Raw genomic sequence first — 22,458 nt, 5'->3', positions numbered from 1 at the left:
TGGTCCGGTCCCAGTCAGAGTGGGCAGATCACGTCACCACTCCAAGCCGGTAGCGTGCAGTGGCCACACGTGGCATAGCGGCCCGGGCGGGAGGAGAAGGAACGGGGTCTCTCCATCCCGTCAGCACCACACTCGTGCACTGCGACGTGCGCATGCAGTGAGTGCTCTGGTCAGCATGGGCACCGAAGGCACAACAGCAGCCAAGGAGCTCTCGCGACAGTGGAGCGCCTAGCGGGACTTGCCGCTGTAAGCGTGACTCCACCGGCAACGCAGCACAACACAGTAGGGGAGGGGTACTACACGCCGACCACACGCTACTGCACTGGAGCGCTGGGTTAAAAAAACAGGGCAACAACAGGGTAGCGAAACGGTGGAAGGAAAGCACAGTATGTACTGCCAGCCAAACGAAAAACACAGATTTCTGGTTTGGACAAACACAGAGGCTCACTTACACGTCTTGACGAATCAAGGCGAAGGGCAAAAAGAGGAAGTCCTTGTGTAGACGTCACCTTTTATACAAACAGGAAGCGGAAGGGTCCTGTTTGAGTGACGGGCACAAGGGCCAATGGCAGCTTTGATAGACAAAAGTCTTCGATGCGTTCCAGCGATGCGCGCTGAAAACCTCTCCCCCTTGGGCAGTGCTTCTGACTCGAAAGATAACCGTGTTTTGTTTTTTCGTATGCAAATGCAAAAAAGCGATTGCTTATACAATTTCTACTATCATAAGAACATAAGAAAGTTTACAAATGAGAGGAGGCCATTCGACCCATTGTGCTCGTTTGGTGTCCATCTAAGTGATCCAAGGATCCTATCCAGTCTATTTTTAAATGTTCCCAAACTTTCAGCTTCTACCACATTGCTGGGGAGTTTACTGCAGATTGTGACTACTCTCTGTCTAAAGAAGTGTCTCCTGTTTTCCGTTTTGAATGCCTTGAAGCCCAATTTCCATTTGTGTCCCTGGGTGCGTGTGTCCCTGCTGATCTGGAAAAGCTTCTCTGGTTTGATGTGGTCGATGCCTTTCATGATTTTGAAGACTTGGATCATGTCCCCACGTAGTCTCCTCTGTTCCAGGGTGAAAAGGTTCAGTTCCTCAGTCTCTCAGTAGGACATTCACTTCAGACCTGGAATAAGTCTGGTTGCTCTCCTCTGAACTGCCTCTAGAGCAGCAATATCCTTCTTGAAGTGTGGAGCCCAGAACTGTCCACAGTATCCAGATGAGCTCTAACTAGTGCATTGTACAATCTGAACATTACTTCCCTTGTTTTAAATTCTACACTTTTGACAATATACCCTAGCATTCTGTTTGCCTTTTTTATTGCTTCCCCACATTGTTTGGATGGAGAAAGTGAGGAGTCCACATAGACTCCTAGGTCTTTCTCATGCGTTACTTCATCTAGATCTGTACCTCCTATAGAGTAATTATAGTGGACATTTTTGTTACCTGCATGTATTACCTTGCACTTGTCCACATTGAATTTCATTTGCCAGGTCTCGGCCCACAAACACGGTCAGTTGAGTTGAAGCCAAAGAGCTCGATTTTGGTCTCATCTGAATTTTTTTAGAATTTTTTGAACATGCAAACCGCAGCTGTAGATCATGTGAAAGCATATGATATGATATACTTAGATTTTCAAAAAGCTTTTGATAAGGTTCCACACCAAAGACTGATCCTCAAATTGGAAGCTGTAGGCATTCAGGGTAATGTAAGTAGATGGATTATGAACTGGTTGATGTATAGGAAACAGAGGGTGTCGATTAGCGGAGTTGCTTCTAACTGGATTGAGGTTGTTAGTGGAGTTCCACAGGGATCAGTACTAGGGCCTTTGCTTTTTCTAATCTATATCAATGATCTGGACTCTGGGATAGTTAGCAAACTTGTCACATTTGCAGATTATACTAAAATCAGGAGTAGTGGTTAGGGCTCTGGACTCATAACTGGAAGGTTGTGGGTTCAAATCCTGGGTGGGGCAGTGCTGTTGTACCCTTGAGCAAGGTACTCCAGTAAAATACCCAGTTGTGTAAATGGGTACAAATGTAAGTTTCCCTGGATAAGAATGTCTGCTAAATGACAAATAATGTAATGTAAAATAGGTGGCTCAGCAGATACAATCTTAGCAGCACAGGTTATTCAAAGGGACACCTGGCAGATTAAGAAGAATTTAAAACAAGGGAAGACATGTTAAGACTGTACAATGCACTAGTTAGAGCTCCACACTTCAAGAAAGGTATCGCTGCTCTAGAGGCAGTTCAGAGAGCAACCAGACTTATTCCAGGTCTGGAACAGAGGGGACTTGATTCAAGTCTTCAAAATCATGAAGGGCATCAAACCAGATCAGCAGGGACACACGCACCCGGGGACACAAATGGAAATTGGGCTTCAAGGCATTCAAGACAGAAAACAGGAGACACTTCTTCACACGGAGTTGTCACAATCTGGAACAAACTCCCCAGCTGAAAACTTGGGAACATTTAAAAATAGACATTAATGGACACTAGCTAACGGGTGGACACTAACGAGCACTATGGGTTGAATGGCCTCCTCTCGTTTGTAAACTTTCTTATGTTCTTATGTCCAGCTCTATGATACATATTGTTTGTTTTTTCCTTGTGATTTTACACTTATTCCAACATACCTATAGCACATGATCTAAAAGCTCAGATTTAGTGAAAGACTTCTTGTTTTTTGCAAAATGGCATGCAGCACAAAGGAATTCTGCTGTTGGGCTTTCCTGGATGGATGTGGTTTTATGGATCACAAGGACAGTTGTGGCATAAAGAAATTCAACTTTCAATTTTATCTTTGCATGCAAAGTTCTGGCCATTGCGTGGGCATAAAAAATTGCAGGAGATTCAGAGTTGAAGTGAAGTAATAAGAAGTGCAGTTTATTTATAGTGACAAAGTTCTCCAAGGCAAAAGTAAACAGCTCACAGCTCAACCGTAATCAAGGTCTTTGAAGATTCCCAAAACACAAGATGGTTCACAATGTAACAAGTAAATAGCTCTCTGGCTCCAGCCGGTTCGAATACATAAACAAACAAACAAACAAACAAACAAACAAACAAAGATTAAGGACATACTCCTGAATGTGAAGTGCGTCCAACTAGATCAGCCTTCTTACAGCCACTGCCAACTAGTTTACTTCTCTCTCCTTTTAAGCTTTTCACAATTAAATCAAATTAAGTCACAATTACCTTGTCAACTTAAACTTAGAGTGTCAATCATAATTATGGCAGCAATTAACAAACTGTTTTGATGTGAATGGTGAGAAAATTCTAATAACAACATCAACAATGAATCATCCCATTAAATATGAATGTTAATTGCATTGTCATTCATTCAAACAAACATACACACACATAAAAATTACCAATAATTGTTTCTGTCTTTGCATGTCCTAACAAAGCAGAACAAAGCAAAAATGATCCGTTCACTCCTAATTGAACAGTCTGTTTTCAAAGTCTACTTTGTACTTTTTAGATATATAAATGCACTCATTTAGTGTACTTTAGTGTATATTATTGGAAATGGTAAATTCATAAACTACAGGTGACTGAAAGTGTTTTAACTCATTCCTTATTATTTTTCTCGCAATATTTGAAAAACATTTTGTAATTCCCAGCTGTATTCAGAGAATCTGAATATTCCCAAAAATTTGAAATAAAAATTAAAAACTCAGCTGCTTGAAGCAGCATGTGTGTTGCTGGCCACAAGAGGGACACAAATTAACCTTTCGCATAGCCAGATGTGGCCCATGGGCCACCTATTGGGGAACCCTGCCATAGCCATTTCAGGGAATTATACTCTGCCAAGAGAGGGAAAAACATGTGGGGGAACTATCCAAAACAAAGATCTGTATACAAGGTGAAGCGCAGCTGTGGTGAGGGTACTGATTGCTGTACCTCAGCAGCGCGGTAGGTGGATCTAACTACCTGGTGCAAAGCACATAAATGAGACACAGCTGCCGACGCTGATGAGAGACAATCCAGCCCCCACCAACAGCTGTGCCATCACAGGTTAAAATGAAAGGTTGCAAATCCTGAATAATAGAATACTACCCAAAAGGGTGATGGGACATCACTTGTTACCACAGAGAACTCAGTGTTTTAAATGCTCTCTCAGGCAGACCCTCCCTCTGCCTGCATTATGTAGTACAGCTGAACTAGTTAAAGCAGGCAGAGGGAGGGTCTCTGCCCCATGGTAACATGCAATGTCCCCTTTGTGGTCTATATTGCACAAATAAAACTTGAAAGCTCATTAAACATCTTTCACTTGTATTGTGTCTCAGGGTTTCCAGGGCCATCCTACTCACAATGAGAAACAAAAGCTTCTGACTGAGTGGCAGCCTGGTGCTGGTTTATTAGACTGATACACTGGAGTAACAGCCTGCAACTACAGAACTGAAGATTTATGTGTGTATTATACAGCAAGAACTGGATGGCTCCCTTATAATAAAATATACAATAGAGGGGTAATGGTATATTGTAAACAGTAAAATATTATCTTCTGAAATCTGTCTGTTTTCCCATCAAAGTGTTTCCCTGCAGTCCTCTACACAGCTGTGGCCTCTACTCTCCTCAGTAGAAACAATATCCTGCAGAACTGATAGAAGCTCCCTTCACACAATGTTGTTTACTCTTGTATCTTTTTTCTTTCCAAGACGCATCTTAAACAAATAGGTCAAAGGGTCAAAAAGTCTGCTGTTCCCCAGTGTGTTTCTTTAGAAATGTTGTGTGATGTAAACTTCAGTCCTCAGTGACGGCCTAATGAGTTGAACTAATTGCTCTAATTGCCTTTGTGTTACAGCCTGTAGAGCCCCAGTGGACTGGGACCTGGTATAAAGCTGTGTGTGTTCAGGTCCTCAATCAAGCGCTTCAGTCTAACTGAACCTTCAGAGTTGGTAAGTGTCTTGTACTCGTCTTCAGAACAGACTAGTGTTGTCTTTCATTATTACACCATTTGTAAAGATGATAGCATATTCAATATGAGAGAAAGAATTCAGTATTTTAATCTGAAGAATACACCCCACAGGACTGTGTAATGCAACTTTTCTAATTGTGATAACATCTCAGCTTTTTTCCCTTGATCATGCCATTGATTACATGTGGATCAATTTAATGATGATATAACGCTTTTAATTTTGTTTGCAAGGGGTGTGCAACCTCTGCTGTTATATTTTTAAATAACTTGCTTTTGCTGTTACTTAATGTGACAGAATATTGTTTGCAGAATAATATATTTTTAAAACTTGAAAAAGACCAGATTTAAAGACGTATTAAAAAAATAATATATTATTATTTGTAAATATAGATAATAATAATGTTTGGTAATAACTGTGCACAATAGTGGAATAGTGACTATAGTGAATATTTCACTTGCTGAAGGAAAAACTGAAGGCAAAACGCCCCAAGAACAAGCAGGAAATAAAGACAGCTGCAGCACAGGCCTGGCAAAGCATCACCAGGGAAGAAACCCAGCATCTAGTGATGTCTATGGGTTCAGACTTCAGGCAGTCATTGACAGCAAAGGATTTGCAACCACGTATTGAAACTCACAATTTAATTCATGATTATGTTAGTTTGTCCAATTACTTTTGAGCCCCTAAAATTGGGGGGACCACATATAAAAATGGGTGTAATTCCTACACTGTTCACAGAATTTGGATGTAACTACCCTCAAATTACAGATGATAGTCTACACTTAAAGCACATATTGATTGTTTCCTTTCAAATCCATTATGGTGGTGTACAGAGCCAAAATTATGACAATTGTTTCACTGTCCAAATATTAATGGACCTAACTGTGTATTTATGTATATGTGTGTGTGTGTGTGTGTGTATGTATATATATATATATATACACTCACCTAAAGGATTATTAGGAACACCATACTAATACTGTGTTTGACCCCCTTTCGCCTTCAGAACTGCCTTAATTCTACGTGGCATTGATTCAACAAGGTGCTGAAAGCATTCTTTAGAAATGTTGGCCCATATTGATAGGATAGCATCTTGCAGTTGATGGAGATTTGTGGGATGCACATCCAGGGCACGAAGCTCCCGTTCCACCACATCCCAAAGATGCTCTATTGGGTTGAGATCTGGTGACTGTGGGAGCCAGTTTAGTACAGTGAACTCATTGTCATGTTCAAGAAACCAATTTGAAATGATTCGACCTTTGTGACATGGTGCATTATCCTGCTGGAAGTAGCCATCAGAGGATGGGTACATGGTGGTCATAAAGGGATGGACATGGTCAGAAACAATGCTCAGGTAGGCCGTGGCATTTAAACGATGCCCAATTGGCACTAAGGGGCCTAAAGTGTGCCAAGAAAACATCCCCCACACCATTACACCACCACCACCAGCCTGCACAGTGGTAACAAGGCATGATGGATCCATGTTCTCATTCTGTTTACGCCAAATTCTGACTCTACCATCTGAATGTCTCAACAGAAATCGAGACTCATCAGACCAGGCAACATTTTTCCAGTCTTCAACTGTCCAATTTTGGTGAGCTTGTGCAAATTGTAGCCTCTTTTTCCTATTTGTAGTGGAGATGAGAGGTACCCGGTGGGGTCTTCTGCTGTTGTAGCCCATCCGCCTCAAGGTTGTACGTGTTGTGGCTTCACAAATGCTTTGCTGCATACCTCGGTTGTAACGAGTGGTTATTTCAGTCAAAGTCAAATTCTATCAGCTTGAATCAGTCGGCCCATTCTCCTCTGACCTCTAGCATCAACAAGGCATTTTCGCCCACAGGACTGCCGCATACTGGATGTTTTTCCCTTTTCACACCATTCTTTGTAAACCCTAGAAAGGGTTGTGCGTGAAAATCCCAGTAACTGAGCAGATTGTGAAATACTCAGACCGGCCCGTCTGGCACCAACAACCATGCCACGCTCAAAATTGCTTAAATCACCTTTCTTTCCCATTCAGACATTCAGTTTGGAGTTCAGGAGATTGTCTTGACCAGGACCACACCCCTAAATGCATTGAAGCAACTGCCATGTGATTGGTTGGTTAGATAATTGCATTAATGAGAAATTGAACAGGTGTTCCTAATAATCCTTTAGGTGAGTGTATATATATATATATATATATATACACACATACATAATGTCCTATTTTGCATTACAGGATCATTTCTCGTGATTTTTTGAACAGCCATGGCTGATGCAAACTACACAGTCACTGAATTCATTATTGTTGGTTTCCCCGGACTGCAGGACAGAGAGTTCAAGGCCATCCTGTTTGCTGTGTTCCTGACAGTCTACCTCCTCATTTTAATGGGGAATTTTCTCCTTATTTGCATACTGGCAGCAGACACAAGCTTGCACACCCCCATGTATCTGACAGTATGTAGTCTGGCCATTATTAACATCACCTTTTGTACAAACACTGTACCCACTATGCTAGCTGTCTTCAGGTCTACTTCTTATACTGTATCCTTCTCAGCATGCTTTACACAGACCTATTTCTTTCAAGCTCTGGTATCTACAGAAAGCTTTAACTTACTGCTCATGGCTTATGACAGGTATGTGGCCATCTGTCACCCACTCCACTACCCAGCCAGGATGACTGTTAAGTTCAGTTTGCAACTCATAGTTGTTTGTTGGCTGGGAGGGTTCCTGACCCCAATCCTACCTTTTAGTCTGGCATTCACAAAGCGGTTCTGTGGACCCAACAGCGTCCTCCAATGCTTCTGTGACTATTCAGGAGTGCTACGCCTGGCCTGTGGAGATGTTCTCTTAATCAGCTACGTTGTCTTATTTGTTGCACTGAGTATTCTCCTCATCCCTCTGTTTTTCATTGTGCTGTCCTATGTGAAGATCCTTCTGTCAGTATTGAGTATCTCCAGCTCAGCAGGAAGAGCCAAGGCCGTGTCCACCTGCAGCTCACACCTGCTGGTCATCTCTGTGTTCTATCTCACGACTGCAGGGGTCTTCATCTCCTACAGGATTCCTGGGACCTCAGTAGACATGCGTGTTATGGGGTCTGTGATTCATAATGTCTTCCCTGCCCTCATGAATCCGATCATCTACTGCCTGAGGACTAAAGAGATCAGGGGCAGCTTGGTGAAAAGCTTGAACAAGAACAGTATCTTCCCAGGTAGCAAGTGAAAGGTTTCAGTCCATTTTTCCAATGATTTCCGGCCCGCTACTCGTCAGAGCCACAGACTGGTTAACATGAGGTTTATGTGGGATATATTTTGCTTCATGATCCCTTTTTCTTTTAGTTGTAATACATATTATTGCATAGTATTATGTATTCTATTTGTATATATCTTTTGCAGATTTAAAATAAATATATAAATTGTAGACATAAACCTATTTAAAATATATCCCAATAACATCCAATTTGGTTACACAGAAATGTGAAGGATCGTTACATTATATTAAAATATATGCTTATTCCACATGAGCAGCCAAGGCAGTGTATCAAAAGGACACATAGGGACAAGAGTGGATCCCTTGAGACTGAGGAGCACCATGAGACAGGAAGGAGCAGCTACAGCTCACCATCTGTTTGAAAGAGGTCATTTAAATGTGTTTTGTAGTAGAATTAGTTCTTTGTTTAAGCTGATTCATATCTATGAATTCCCAATGTATCTGTTGTGATCATTGTTTGCCACAAAAATAAAATTAAGCCCAGGTAAGCCGGTGTGTATATTATTATTATGAACAGTAGTTGTAATAGTGGCAGTTGCAGTAGTATTTCATTTTATTTTATTTTATAGCCTAGTTCTCCTTCCACTTCAATTAACTGACATTCACTCGACTGTGACACACTGTGGGTCTGAGCTGGACCTGAGAAGCACTGAACACAATTACCCACAAAGCACCTCTAAAGCACATTTCCCAAAACCCTTTTTCTCCCCAGAAGCTCAACCCTGTATTTCATTCAGTACAGATTGCTTGAGGTCATTTGTAAGACTCCTTGAGTGATGATAATAAAGTGAGTGTTGCCACTGAGTCAGACTGTGGCCTGGCCCCCTTAACTGGAAACACAGAGGCTGCATCATGAGTTTGAACCCTTTCACCACCCCATACACCTGGTCACTTCCCACTTCCTGTTTTTGTCTCTTCACTGGACTCGAGAACATGAGCTCTGTGCCGGCCTGGGGTCGCGCTCGCTATAAGTGTAGGAACGGGTAGCATTAAAATGTAGATTTATTTTATTTTACATGCTTTGTGCCTCGAGTCAAACTTAAGTAATAGATAGATCGCTCTATCTCTCTCTCGGTGCACAGAAGATACAGGTTGTGACCCTGCCTGATCCGGCCCACTACATCCGCGTCTTCTGGTGCGGCTACCAGCAGCCCCTGCACGGTGTGCATACTAATGAGCCTGGGCAGCTCCGGCCCTCTGGTGGCTGTTACAATATATATAATTCTGTTTCATGGATTTTATTTAAAATAAATTGTCATTTATTGGCAAAATGACACAAAACACCACTACTTCCTCAATACAAATTGCACAACATTAAAACTTGAGGCATTAATTAGTTGCCACCATTATGTTTAATTATTTGACCCCATTACCTAGCACAGCTTACATTTGCCACAAAAAAAAAATCACAAGAAGAAAAGAGTATATACAGTAAATTCCAAAATTATGTAAACTTTAAAATACTGTGGTACAGAAAGAAATTGCTTATTTCTAGCTGCATAGTATAAAATATCTATCACATTTTCCTAGGGGTGAAGGATTTCAACAAAAAGTAGATAATTTAAGGGCTCATAGTTCTTCTTGATCCTGTATCGTCTACTCTTCACTCAAGAAATAATAGTGGGTGAGAGAGCTGAACTCTCTCACATGTACTTTGGAAAGACTCTGCTCTTCTTCAGTGTTTTCACCAAGCTGTCCCTGATCTCTTTAGTCCTCAGGCAGAAGATAATCAGATTCACAAGGGGAGGGAAGACGTTCTGAAACACAGCTGCCATGACACGCAGAACAGCTGAGGTCCCAGGGACCCTGTTGGAGATGTAGACTCCTATGGCCGTGAGGAAGAACACAGAGATAACCAGTAGGTGTGAGACGCAGGTGGAGAAGGCCTTGGCTCTGCCCTCTGTACCTGAGATCTGCAGCACTAACCTCACAATTTTCACATTGGACAGCAAGATGAGGGTGAGAGGAATGAGGAGCACTGACAGAGCGATGGTTAAGCCCAGAATGCTATTGATGACGATGATTGCACAGGCCAGCCTGAGCACTGAAGAGTGATCACAGAAGTAGTGGAGGACTTTATCAGGTCCACAGAACGGCAAGCGCACAACAAGAATCAGAGGTGCAAGCATTGATAAAAACCCTCCAGCCCAACACCACAGAACGTGCCTCATGACAAGACCATTGGTCATCATAGTGGAGTAACAGAGTGGATGGAAGATGGCAAGATATCTGTCATATGCCATTACAGTCAAGAGAAAGCCCTCGGTTATTCCCAGACTCATGAAAAAGAACATCTGTGTGAAACAGGCACCAAAGGAAATGAATTTGGAATCAAACATGAAAACAGCTAACATTTTAGGGATAGTGATTGAGATCAGAGAAATGTCCAGAATAGCAAGATTGCAAATCAGGATATACATGGGGGTGTGAAGGGACTCATTCACAGCAAATACAACTACTATCAGGAGGTTTCCCAATACAGTGAGAAGATAGACAGCCAGGAAGACCACAGACAGGATGGTCTTGCTCTCTTGGTCCTGCAGTCCAGGGAAGCCAAGGATGGTGAATTATGTGACTGTAGAGCCTGTGTGGTTTGTGTCCGACATGGCTGACAACAAAATATACCTGTGAACAACAGATTTAGTCAAGTTTACAGTTTGTTTAAACAGTTTGTACACACCTAATTGTTCATAATTGCTGTGAAAGAAATACAAATACATTATTCACAAATAAAATGTTCTTAATTATCATATATATATATATATACATATATAACATTTCAAATTCCACTTTTCAAAAATACCCAATTCTGTTTTGTTTTGTTTTTCTTTTGTTGTTTCTTTGTCGCAAGAAGTGCTACGCAAGCTCACATTTGAAACAGTTCTCACCCAAAAAGCTGACGATTCTAGGTGATGTCATTCTGATTTAAAGGGTCTGGAATGGCATCCTGATAACTATTTTAATTAATTCAAAGATTTTGCATTGTTTTGTGATAATGTTTAAAACATGCATGATATTGTGATATATTGTTTAATTTAATGCTGTTGGTCTTGAAGCACAATATCATCTGTGTAAAGGAGTAAAGAGCAGACAACAAAGAGCAGCTGGATATGAGGGGCATCTGGTCTGTACCGGGAGACAAGCATATTATTAAAATAAAAGTTTTTCCCATTTCCGTTCAGAGTGAGCACTTCTGGCCCTGTTGGCCACTATAAGGCTAGGCAGCACAAATCCAGTGGTATTCAGCAGACCACAGTGTCTAGGTACTGTTTGTTTGGTTCATTTGTATTTACAATTTGTTATTGTTGATTATCAGGGTCCCACAAAAAGAACCTCTCAATTCAATTCAATTCAATTCAATTCAATTCCAATGCAATTCAAACCTTTATTTTAACCAGGTTAGACTATTGAGAACAAGATCTCATTTAAAATGCTGACCTGGCCAAGAGGCAGCATAGATACAGCATAAAGAAATACATTACAACTGAAAACATCACAACAGTAAAACATGTACCCCTAAAAATAAAAAGTCAGCATCTGCACTGGCAGGTACATGAAACTGGGAAAAGTGCATCAAGCTGAGAGAGGAAAAAACCTTCCCAAATAAAGCTTAATTCTTTATTGCAACTCATTCCAGTCAGGAATGCACATTGGAGCGAGTTATGCCCAACAGCTAATCAGACTGCAGATTATAAGAGGGGACTAATAATGTTAATAGTTTGCTTGGATAATGTGGTGTTTTTTCCAATTAATGTGTTATGAATTAGTCTGTACCAATGACGAAGCCAACCATTAAAGTATGTCTTCTCTCTACACAATCATACTTAGAAATATATATTTTTAATAGCTTTTTGGCAAAAAACATTCAAATAAATTAATAATCTTTAATTAATAATCAAAATCACTTTTTTAGAGCTTGAAAGGTTGCATTATTGAGATACTATAATAATCATCTGTTTTTAACATATAATGCATAACCAAATGTAACCAAATTGCTTAACATATCCGCAAAACAAATATATACAATTCATAACAACGTACAATTAAAAATGTGCAAAATAAATAGTAGAGAATATAGACTATAATGTGGGTTAATAAAATAATAGTAATTAGGTATGTATTAAGGAAAATGCAATAAATGCAAGGTATGCAATAAAATGTTAAAAAATAAGACATTCCTGAAACAATTATGAAAGGACATTATTAATCTAACTTACACTAGTTTTCTTATTTATTATGTTGGCTGACAGACTGCATTCTGGGATCTGAACGTCTGTCTGATCCAGTGTAGCGTCGGCTCTGTCTTTGTTCACACCTGTGCTGTAATCAACAGCAATATACAGATTATACAGATGTTTATTACACAGCAGGCTGTAGCGAAAAATGCATAATGCTGTTTAAAACACATTATTATTTTTTATTTCTCGGCAGACACCCTTATCCAGGGCGACTTACAACATAAGTGCAAAAATACAGAGAAGTACAAGGCATCAATCATTACAAATTCAACTTAGCTAAAACATAGCAATTCAAAATAATACATTTTACAAATTCCAATTACAATTTACACAAGTACAGTAAGAGACTTCCTACATCCTGGACGGTGAAAGCTAAGTGCTGTCAAGATGTGGGGTTACAGACGAGGGCTACGGGAACGGGAGCAAGGAGGACAACAATCAAGAACGCGAGGAGCATAATAAGCTGAAGTGTACGGAAGAGCATTAGGGCCACTTAAGAGAGAAAAAAAATATATATATTTTGAGAAAAAAAGTCGAAACATTTGAGAAAAAAAGTCAAAAGTTTTGAGATTTAAAGTCGAAATAAACTTTTGAGAAAAAAAGTCAAAAGTTTTGAGATTTAAAGTCGAAATAAACTTTTGAGAAAAAAAGTCAAAATAAACATGAGACATTTTTTTGAAAGTTCAGGTTCAAACACCAACAGCGTGGATATGGTGTTATCAGCTGCATAACCCGCAGTGGTTTTGAAAAGCCCAAGAACCCACTGTTTGAAGAATAACAAGAACCTGCTGAAATACCTGCGCTGTGCAGCCCTTTGGTGAATGAGTGTGAAAATTTAAGTAGTTTCTCTTTAATTATGAATATAATAATGTTGGTGGATTCATAATCGCTAGTGAATTTTAGAGCCCAGAGGGGCTATGGTATGGCGTGAAGTTGCATTCGTCAAAGTATAAAACATTGTTTTACTTTTTCACAAACTATGATTTTTTGCTTAGTTAGTTTCTGCTGTTCCCATTGACATTGTTCTGGATTAAAGGAGTAGCCTTAGTAATTATTTTTTTAATCACCCAGAAACAGAGTGAAGGAAAACAAACAAAGAAACTGAAGGACCACAGACAAATCACATTCCCCATAATGGCATCGACAGGTAAACCAAACTAACATTATCGTAGCTAGCTAATTTGCTAATTGTTGTTTTATAGCCCAGTTTTATTCACTTCTAACACAAGGTAACATATTCACGGGTCAATCCAATTTCAAATCACTCACCATGACACCTGTAGTAGGGTCTTTATTATTCTTCCTATATTGTATTTTGGTTATCAAGTGCACGTGTGTTTATTATTATTATTATTATTATTATTATTATTATTATTATTATTATTAGTAGTATTGTGTTTTTTGTTGTTGATATAACGATTATCACTTATCACAATATTTTTTATTTTTTACTTTGTATTGCTAAACTGCCTCTCTTCTCGGTGGGACTGAATGCGTGACTGTCTGCATGTTTTTTAGTGTGTGCACGCAGCTGGCTTATATTTTAATTTTCAAGCATTCTGTGAGCAGTTTTGCCATTGTTTAATCGAAAACATACAGCTGGTAATGTTGATTATTTAGAAGAAACTGATAAACAGGGTTATTTGTGTACTATATTCTACTACAACTAATTATAACTATATTGATTTATTTGTGTAATATCTTCCTAATTGTACTGTCTATAAGGAACTGATCTGTGCCTTCTTTTGGTGTAAATGGATTTGTACCTCAACTACAAAAATATGATATACCTGTTATGAATAAGATCATTTTCACCTTGTTTTATTGCAGAAGTGACATGGCAATGTTTTATGACTTAAAGCTTTGTAATGAACAATTTTGGTATTTGATTACTTCACTTCTTCTGGATAAAAGTGTTCTGTTTGGGGAACTAAATGATGTAGTTCCTTGTCCTCAGTAAACTCAAGGTGGCATAGTACAGCTACAGGCTCCCAAGTAATCTGTTACACTCCCACCATCTCAGAATGCCCTAAAATGGTTTAGTGAAAAACAGGATAAGCATTCCTGTGACATTAATTTGCTAAAATACAATTTGCTTTGAGATATTTTAAAACACAAGGCTATCAAAATTAGTTTAAGGTTTGATTTAAAAGCAAGGACCAATGAGCTCTTACGGCAAAGGCACAATCTCCTTGATTTTAATCTAGACTCAGGAATAGCCAAAAAAACCTGGTCTATTGATCTAAGAGTACCCCATTCACATTTCTGTGATCATATATGTATGAAGTTTTCAACTCTGATTACATGTTGACACTTGTAATAACTTCCTGTTATTGTTTTAACAGCACGATCCATGCCAATCCCAGTCTCAGATTTCTTGCAGGGCCATGGTGTAGCAGATGAAGTGATTACTCGGCTGGAGGATGAAAAGGTATGATTTGGGTTATGGACTGAGTTTGGGTTGTTTTATAATATGATATGGGGAAAGGATGATACTGATTTTATACCATAAAATTATAGACCCAATTTTCTGCTTGAGCAGCAGTTGTACATAGTACTTCCAGTTTGCACACATCTGTGTTCCAGGAATCACTATTTAGCAAAGCTAAATATTAATTGTCTAAGTGTAAAGTTAACTTTTCTTGTGCTCCTCAGATCGACAAAGATGTCATCCTGCTTATGGATCATGCTACACTTTCCAACTACCTTCCATCCTATGGGAACAGAATTGCTCTCTTTAATTTTTGCAGAAACCAAAACCCAGTGTCCAAGAGAAAACAGGGTCTTTTTGAAAAGCTAAAAGCTAAATTGAAACTGAGAAAGCAATCAGCTGAGGAAGAACCTCAATCCACTTGCATCCAAAATTCACCCCAGATAAGGTCTAAACCGAATACTCGAGTCATTTAAATAGGATGGATTCAACGAGAGAATGGAAAAGAAGCAAGACAGGTTAGGGCTAAACAAGGGGGTGGAACCAGAAAGGTGAGGATGAACGTAAGAGCAGGATTAAATAAAAAACTTAAAGAGGGAAAGAGCCTCTTTTTCCCGAATGGACAGTCTACTAAAGGTCTTGAAGCAGACTTTGATTTTGAAGTGTGGGATTTCAAACAAAATACAGTCCATGAGGATATTTTCATTGGCACAATATATGACACTGTCAAGCTTCCTAGATTGCGCTTTTATATAGCAACCTGCAAAAAAGAGCCCAGTGGAGACTCTGATTCTGAACCTGGTAGTGCTCATGCTAATGGAGATAGTGGTCACAAAGATGATGAAGAAGAGGACCATTCTAATGAATATCATGAAGACGAGGGTGAAGTTGATGACCAGGAGGAGCAAACTCATGAAGATCATGATTTGGGCAGAGCTGTGTTATTTTCACAGGATGGTCCACCAACACCACTAATCATTGATGCCCAGGTCCTGTCAGCAGTACCGTTCATTACTGATTGCCACAACCCGGAAATATTGCACAGCAATGTTGTGATTGAGACCATTGTTGACCATGCTTTTGATGTGTCTGACCCAGAGATGACCTTTGGTCCACAAAGAGAAGATGGAACAGACACAGATGACACATTGCCATATAATTTTGAAGAGATGTCCCAAGATACTCCACCTCCTGTGTATGCGACATTTGTAACCATACACCACGGAAACTGTCTGAATGACATGATTGAAGCATTCTGTGATCCAGCCGTTTTGACCAAACCACTGTCCATAAGGCGGTTACTTCCTGATAATTCAGATGAAGCTGGCTGTGGTTCTGGGGTAGTGAGGGATGTTTACACTTGTTTCTGGCAAGAGTTTTATGACCGTTGCACACTTGGAACAACTTTAAAAGTCCCTTTCATCAGACATGATTTCAGTGCTACTGTCTGGAAGGCCATTGGCAGAATTATGCTGAAAGGATATCAAGACTGCTGTTACTTTCCAATCAAGCTTGCTCCCCCTTTTGTGGAAGAAATGTTGTATGGAATAGTGCACAGCGATCTGTTGGAAAGCTTCCTGCAGTTTGTAAGTGCCCAAGAACAACAGATCATCCAACAAGCTCTGCATGACTTCTCCTCTGTGGAACTTGATGAACTTTTGGAAGTCCTGGAAAGTTATGAATGCCGAACGAGAGTCACAGCTGATAATCTTAAAGAGATTCTGGTGGAGATTTCTCATAAAGAGCTTGTTCAAAAGCCAATGTATGTGGTAGATTGCTGGAGGGAAGTGATTCTGTCACAGATTGCCCTGAATGGTGAGAAGCTCTCAGAAATGTATGCCAACCTTAAGCCAACACCTCAAAAGTACTTCAACTGCTGAAATTCCCTGCAGATTTGACAACAAAGCAAAAGGAGGTAGAAAACCACCTTATAATATATGTCAGAGAAATGGATGGAGAGAATCTTGGGAAGTTTCTGAGGTTCACGACAGGATCTGATTTAATTACTTGTGACAGAATACTCATTCAGTTCACACAGATGTCTGATTTCACAAGACGCCCCATTGGGCGTACATGTGGTAGGATCCTAGAAATAGCAGACACCTATCAGAATTTCCCAGATTTCCGTGCTGAATTTAAAGCAGTGCTTGATTTGAGTTTGATTCATGCTATTCAGCTCTGGTTCTGACCTAATATACAGAACTTTGACACCTAATTAGACTTTTATTGAAAGAGCAACATTGTGTTCCACTGTCTGTTTTACTTGTGAAACAACAAACTTTAAGTTTTGCATACTTAATTTTGTCCTTTGCCCTCTCGTTCATTGCCTATATATGTTTATACTAAGGAGGGCATTCCACTTTCCATTCTATTTGTTTTGTTTAAATTGGACTGTTGGTGTTTTAGCTCAAACAAGAATATCTAAATCCTGCATACTTATATCATTTTGAATACTCTGGCAAGCTGTGAGGCCATTTCACTTTGAGGAAAGTTTAATTTAGCTTTATTTAGGCTGTCATGAAATGAGGTCAGTTATCTTTTCATTTAGCAACTAAAGTCAAACTGATAACTGCTACACTCATTTACAATTTTTCTTTTGTAACTACATACACTTGTAGGCAGTGTATTTTGTCGACTTTAAAACACTTAATTTGGGATATTCACAAGTTCTTTGTATTAAATGTTTATATGCAACTTCAATGGTGTTCTGTGGATTTTCTATATGAAACAATTCAAATATGTTTGTGTTTGCTTCATTTGAAGTTTCAAGTGTAGGAAAAAGACAAATATTAATTATGTAATTTATTTATATTAGTGTATTCATAAAGAAAAAGTCATTGCCTCCAATATGATATGAACTATAAGTTTATGAACTCTATAGAAATACAAGACAGTTATTGCATGTTTTACCTGTTCCATTCATAATATCAAGCGATAATTAATCTGTATATTTATGTAACATATTTCCTCTTCCAAGCTCTGACTACACAAATGGGAACTGTTTAATACACTGATTTTTGCAATATACACAAACACAGCAACTCAATTATTGTCTCAATGTCTCAGCACTCTCTCAGTAAAGGTTATTCTATGATGTTTGCAAAACCAAACACATCTTCCATTGTAGAAGTGACCCTCCACAATGAGCACTTAATCAAATTACTGCATGGCTGATTAAGCCTTTGTACCAGGATACATAGCTACATAACTCACAGAAATGTGAGTTTGCACCACTCAAGTTTGGTGTTGATATCTATTTCCAGTCCTGTGTCCCTTGGGTGGGTGGTCGGGGGTGTATTATTATAACGTATCTCTTTAATCAATGATGCATTCATCAGAAAGTCCAAAATGAGTGCATTTTTGCATGTTTGGGTGCACATAACATGTTAACTTACACCTAGATATTTTGTATTATCTCATTTCTTAAGAGAGTGTACAATTCAGCAGCTTGAAATGCATCTTCAGGAGCATACCACCCATTCTCTTCCATTAGCAGAATGCAAAGTTCAAAGACTGTTTGATCACAAGGGTACTGGCCCTTTGGGGTACACTCCTCCCTGCAAACAGACAACTCCTCCTGGTCGATAGACTTTAGCTTGTCCTCCGCTGTACCATATATTTGTGGAACAGTGTACATAACAATTGGGCGACCTCCAAGTATACCCTGGGCTGGCCTTGGACTGATCTTGTGTGAATTCCATGTTCTTACCACTTCATCAAGTTCTTCCTGTATGAAAAAAAAATACAATATTGAAATGGGCTACATATGGTAAAATTGAATTAATTTATGATGCACTATGCATTTATTTAATATAAATACAATAAGGTTAATATTTATATTAATATTTATTCGATTTTATAAATAGATAACATTAAAAATATATATTTATGCTAGACATAGCAGCCTAACAGAGTCATGACTTTGCAAGTGATTGCTAATAATACTTCTTACAGTAAGTTTCTATCTCTTTCTCACACGCACACACACACACACACACACACACACACACACACACACACACACACCTGGATAGTATAAAATAATTGAAATAAACTATAAATTGGGTTACCTGGACAAGGTTTAGGAAACAGAACTGGATCAGACTTTTGTCAAAGAAATCTCCAGAGAAGTGTCCATCATCTTGAAGGCCTTTGAAGAGGTTTATCCAGAACTGCGCACTCTGCTTTCTCAGTATTTCCCACCAGGATTCAATACGTTGGTTGGCCGTGCTATGTCCATAAATAAAACTTTTGTATTTTGAAAAAGCATCGGTATGATTTCTCCTTAGGAAAATCTGCATGCTCTCGATGCATTTTCATTGCATTTGTCCGCACGCAGCCTCTCTGGACAACCTCCCAGGCGCGTAATGCATTCAATATAGTAATCAGCTATAACTTTTGGGTCGTTGTTTGTGGTGTAAGATTCCATCCACAGCACAAAACGTCTGAATCCGTCAATACATCCATTAATCCCTATACCGTATGGCTTCAACTTGTCATAGGAATCTAAGTGCCAAAGTGCATTGGGGCCAGATGTACTGTACCGACGTCGCTTCAGACGATGCGCCCTAAACCTTGTGGATCAATCAATTTGATAATCTGGCGTATTGTGTCTTGCTGAACTACGAATCCTCTTTGGATGGCACGCAAATGCAACCAACGATACCCTTGCATTTCTCCACTGCCTGATATTTCGTTATGCACAAATGCTGTTACTTAATCTAAATCCGTGTGTTTTTTCCTCCTGAACAACCCCAATTTGCGACTTCGCCTCTTTAAAGTTCAAATGCTTATAATGATCTGATAATTTTGTGCTAAGAGGCAAAGCATTTATTTATTGTGGAAACCTATTTTGAAATATAATGTAATAAGGTTATCCACCTCAGGCATTGTGATGAAAGCAGACATGCACACTATACCTTTCCACAATTCATCTTAAATCTCAAAACTTTTGACTTTTTTTCACAAAAGTTTCAACTTTTTTTCTCAAAATATATATATTTTTTTTCTCTCTTAAGTGGCCCTAATGCTTCTCCGTAGAAGTGCTATCTAGCAGGGATAGAGGACTAATATTACAAGTACTGTCGGAAAAGATACGTCTTGAGTAAGCGCCGGAATGAGGTCAAGGACTCTGCTGTTTTGACTTTGGTGGGCAGGTTGTTCCAACACTTAGGGGTCATGGTTTATAAATGTCTAAACCAATACTCTGTGTGATATCCCCAGCCATCCCACATAAACACTAACGCATACCTGCCAACTCCAGAACAGAGAGGGACTCAAACAGATTAAGAAAATAAAATGTTCAGCAGTATAGCTCTGTGCTGCTCACTCTGCCTCTCCCAGTCCCAGCACCCTGTGCAGCCAGCGCCTCTCCTCCCAGTAATGGCAACTGGCCCCCCTGCTGGCGTCACACTGAGCCTCTTACCTTGTCTCTGAGCTGGGCAGGTCTGCATGGAGAGCAGTGTGAGTGCTGAGAGCTGCTGTATTTATGGCTGCTCCTGGTCCAGTGGGGCAGGCTAATGGCCCCATTAAGGAGCTGGTTGCAGCTGTTAGGAGCATCGCGGGCAGCCCCAGAGCAGAGGGCACTGGGAGCCCTGGAGTAGCAGGCCTGGAGACAGGGGGACAGGGGGACAGTGGACTCAGGGCACAAGAAAGGCAAAAACTGAACCCAGGGGTTGTTTATGGCTGGGGATATCACACAGAGTATTGGTTTAGACATTTATAAACCATGATTACTACTGAAAACAACAAGATGAATAACAATGATAATAATAATAATAATATTGATGAACATGAATTAACTCATGTGAGTCCAATTGTTTTGACATCACTGTTGATTTAAATTGAGTGAATCAGTTTCTTTAATGTGATGCCTGACTTGGGACCCTGAGAACACCCTCATACAAAAAACAAAACAAAAAAAAAAACATAAATTGGGGGAGAAAATATACATTTTTTAGGAGTTCCATTTAACAATGTAAAATGCAGGAAATCAGTTTAAAAACATTTAAAAGCACACTTTATTTGCAAGGGCATTGTTAAAGCACAATATAATGACATTTTAATATGTCAGTATGAACATGAAACATGAACATGATTATTCTATTGTAATGTGCACAGCCGTAGAAGAGGATCTAGGAGCTCCGAGCCCCGGACTGGAGCCCGGCCAGTGCAGTCATGTGATGCAGCCATGTAGCTGCTATGGGGGGGAGAGCAGGGTTTGATTGCCAACAGCTCCCCTCCAGAGCTACAATATAAGTCTCACAACACTTAAGACATCATTCATATGTCCCTGTGGGACCAGAACCCCCAAAATACTGCTCAAGATATTCCTCTTAGCTCTGGCCTGTTCTATAATAACTTTCATATCCAGGGATACTGAATTGTCATCGATATCAGTAGTAGAGTTGTAGTCGCTGTGGTGAGGCCGATTAGCTTTGATGCAGTCCAAGACCTGTATGGTAGGAGGTCTTACTCTATGGGCCTTGTCAAACCTCTGCTTCAAGCTGTGTTGATGCTGGTGGACTAAGGTGTGCAGGCTGAGCTGTTGGTAGCCGCAACCTGTCCATCGGCAGTAGTATCTCTCACCCTGTCATTAACAAAGCTGCGGAAACCCCTGTGGTGGTGTGCTGAGATGCTCTGTAGGGCAGCTGAGTGGCTGCAGTGGTGATGGAGCAGGCTGCCCAGTTTTCCCACTGACCAGGCAGGCCGTGCAGTCCTTGACCAGTGCCTCAATATCATGATCAATACCAGGCCACCACACAAGGGCCCGACACCTCTGCTTCAACCTAACAATGCCCAGGTGTCCCTTGTGTGCCATAACCAGCACTCGTGCATGTACAGCACTTGGCACAACCGTGTCCTGGGCCAGCAGGGTCAGGAACAATGACTGATCTGGACAGCAGGTCCGCCACCACATTGTCCCGACCTGGAGTGAACTGCAGGTGAAAGGCCCATCCACCTGTATAGCCGGAGTGGTTTATGTCCCGTGCCTGAGCATCTGGCTGTAGAGATACACGTGCCAGTGTTCACATGCCCAGACACACGCTAATGCCGCATGCTCCGCCACCGAGAAGCAAAGGCAATGGGCTTCTCCACACCGTCCTGAGTTTGGGAGAAGATGGTCCCCAGCGCCATGGCAGATTCGTCACAAGTGAGCAAGGTGGGGCTGGCAAAGTTGAAGTGTGCCAGGATGTGTGCAGTGGTTAACCGGCAGGCCAAGGTCTAGTCCCAGGGGACCTCCTTCTTAAGCAGCAGGTGCAGTGGTGAGGTTGTAGCTGAATACTGTGGCAAGAAATGGAGGTAGTACGCTGTCATGCTCAGAAAGGAGGCGAGCTGTGCCACAGATGTGGGCTCTGGAATGTGGTGAATCACATCCACATTTGATTGCAGTGGTGACACGTGGAACCCCACAAACTCAATTTCTGCCACTGCCACTCGTTGAGCGTGAGGTTTTGCTGGGCAAGTGTGCGGAACACCTAAAGAAGGTGCTCATTGTGAACTGAGGTGTTGGGACCATGCACCACGATGTCATCAAGATAAAGGGACACTCCTGGGAAACCTACAAAGACAGAGGACATAATCTTTTGGAAACAGCTAGTTGCAGAGCTGAGGCCAAAAGGCA

The 22,458-nt window shown here is 40.4% G+C and overlaps 2 protein-coding genes across 2 annotated transcripts; one reads left to right on the top strand and one right to left on the bottom strand.

The window, feature by feature from the left end:
* The first annotated feature begins 7,163 nt into the window (after nt 1–7,163).
* LOC136751722 (olfactory receptor 6N1-like) lies at nt 7,164–8,117 on the top strand. The gene has a single exon (XM_066707515.1). The coding sequence runs from the start codon at nt 7,164–7,166 to the stop codon at nt 8,115–8,117; it is 954 nt and encodes a 317-aa protein (XP_066563612.1).
* Nucleotides 8,118–9,808: 1,691 nt separating this feature from the next.
* On the bottom strand, nt 9,809–21,753 carry LOC136751721 (olfactory receptor 10A6-like). Its single transcript, XM_066707514.1, has 4 exons — nt 21,691–21,753; nt 20,260–20,442; nt 10,345–10,702; nt 9,809–10,209 (listed from the first exon to the last, which is right to left on the bottom strand). The coding sequence occupies exons 1-4, from the start codon at nt 21,751–21,753 to the stop codon at nt 9,809–9,811; spliced, it is 1,005 nt and encodes a 334-aa protein (XP_066563611.1).
* Between the last annotated feature and the right edge of the window lie 705 nt (nt 21,754–22,458).

Source organism: Amia ocellicauda, chromosome 6 (genome assembly GCF_036373705.1).
Source record: "Amia ocellicauda isolate fAmiCal2 chromosome 6, fAmiCal2.hap1, whole genome shotgun sequence".
Taxonomy (NCBI): domain Eukaryota; kingdom Metazoa; phylum Chordata; class Actinopteri; order Amiiformes; family Amiidae; genus Amia; species Amia ocellicauda.
This window is presented reverse-complemented; position numbering and strand designations above follow the sequence as displayed.

Bases quoted from the DNA above. Each gene is read 5' to 3' on its own strand.
- LOC136751722 (XM_066707515.1), top strand. From the start codon at position 7,164: ATGGCTGATGCAAACTACACAGTCACTGAATTCATTATTGTTGGTTTC.
- LOC136751721 (XM_066707514.1), bottom strand. From the start codon at position 21,753: ATGTGGTGGCGGACCTGCTGTCCAGATCAGTCATTGTTCCTGACCCTG. The intron at 10,703-20,259 runs GTAAGAGGCTCA...CCTGGACTGCAG, and splicing joins CTGCCCAGCTCAGAGACAAG to GACCAAGAGAGCAAGACCAT. The intron at 10,210-10,344 runs GTCTTGTCATGA...ATCACTCTTCAG, and splicing joins CTCCACTATGATGACCAATG to TGCTCAGGCTGGCCTGTGCA.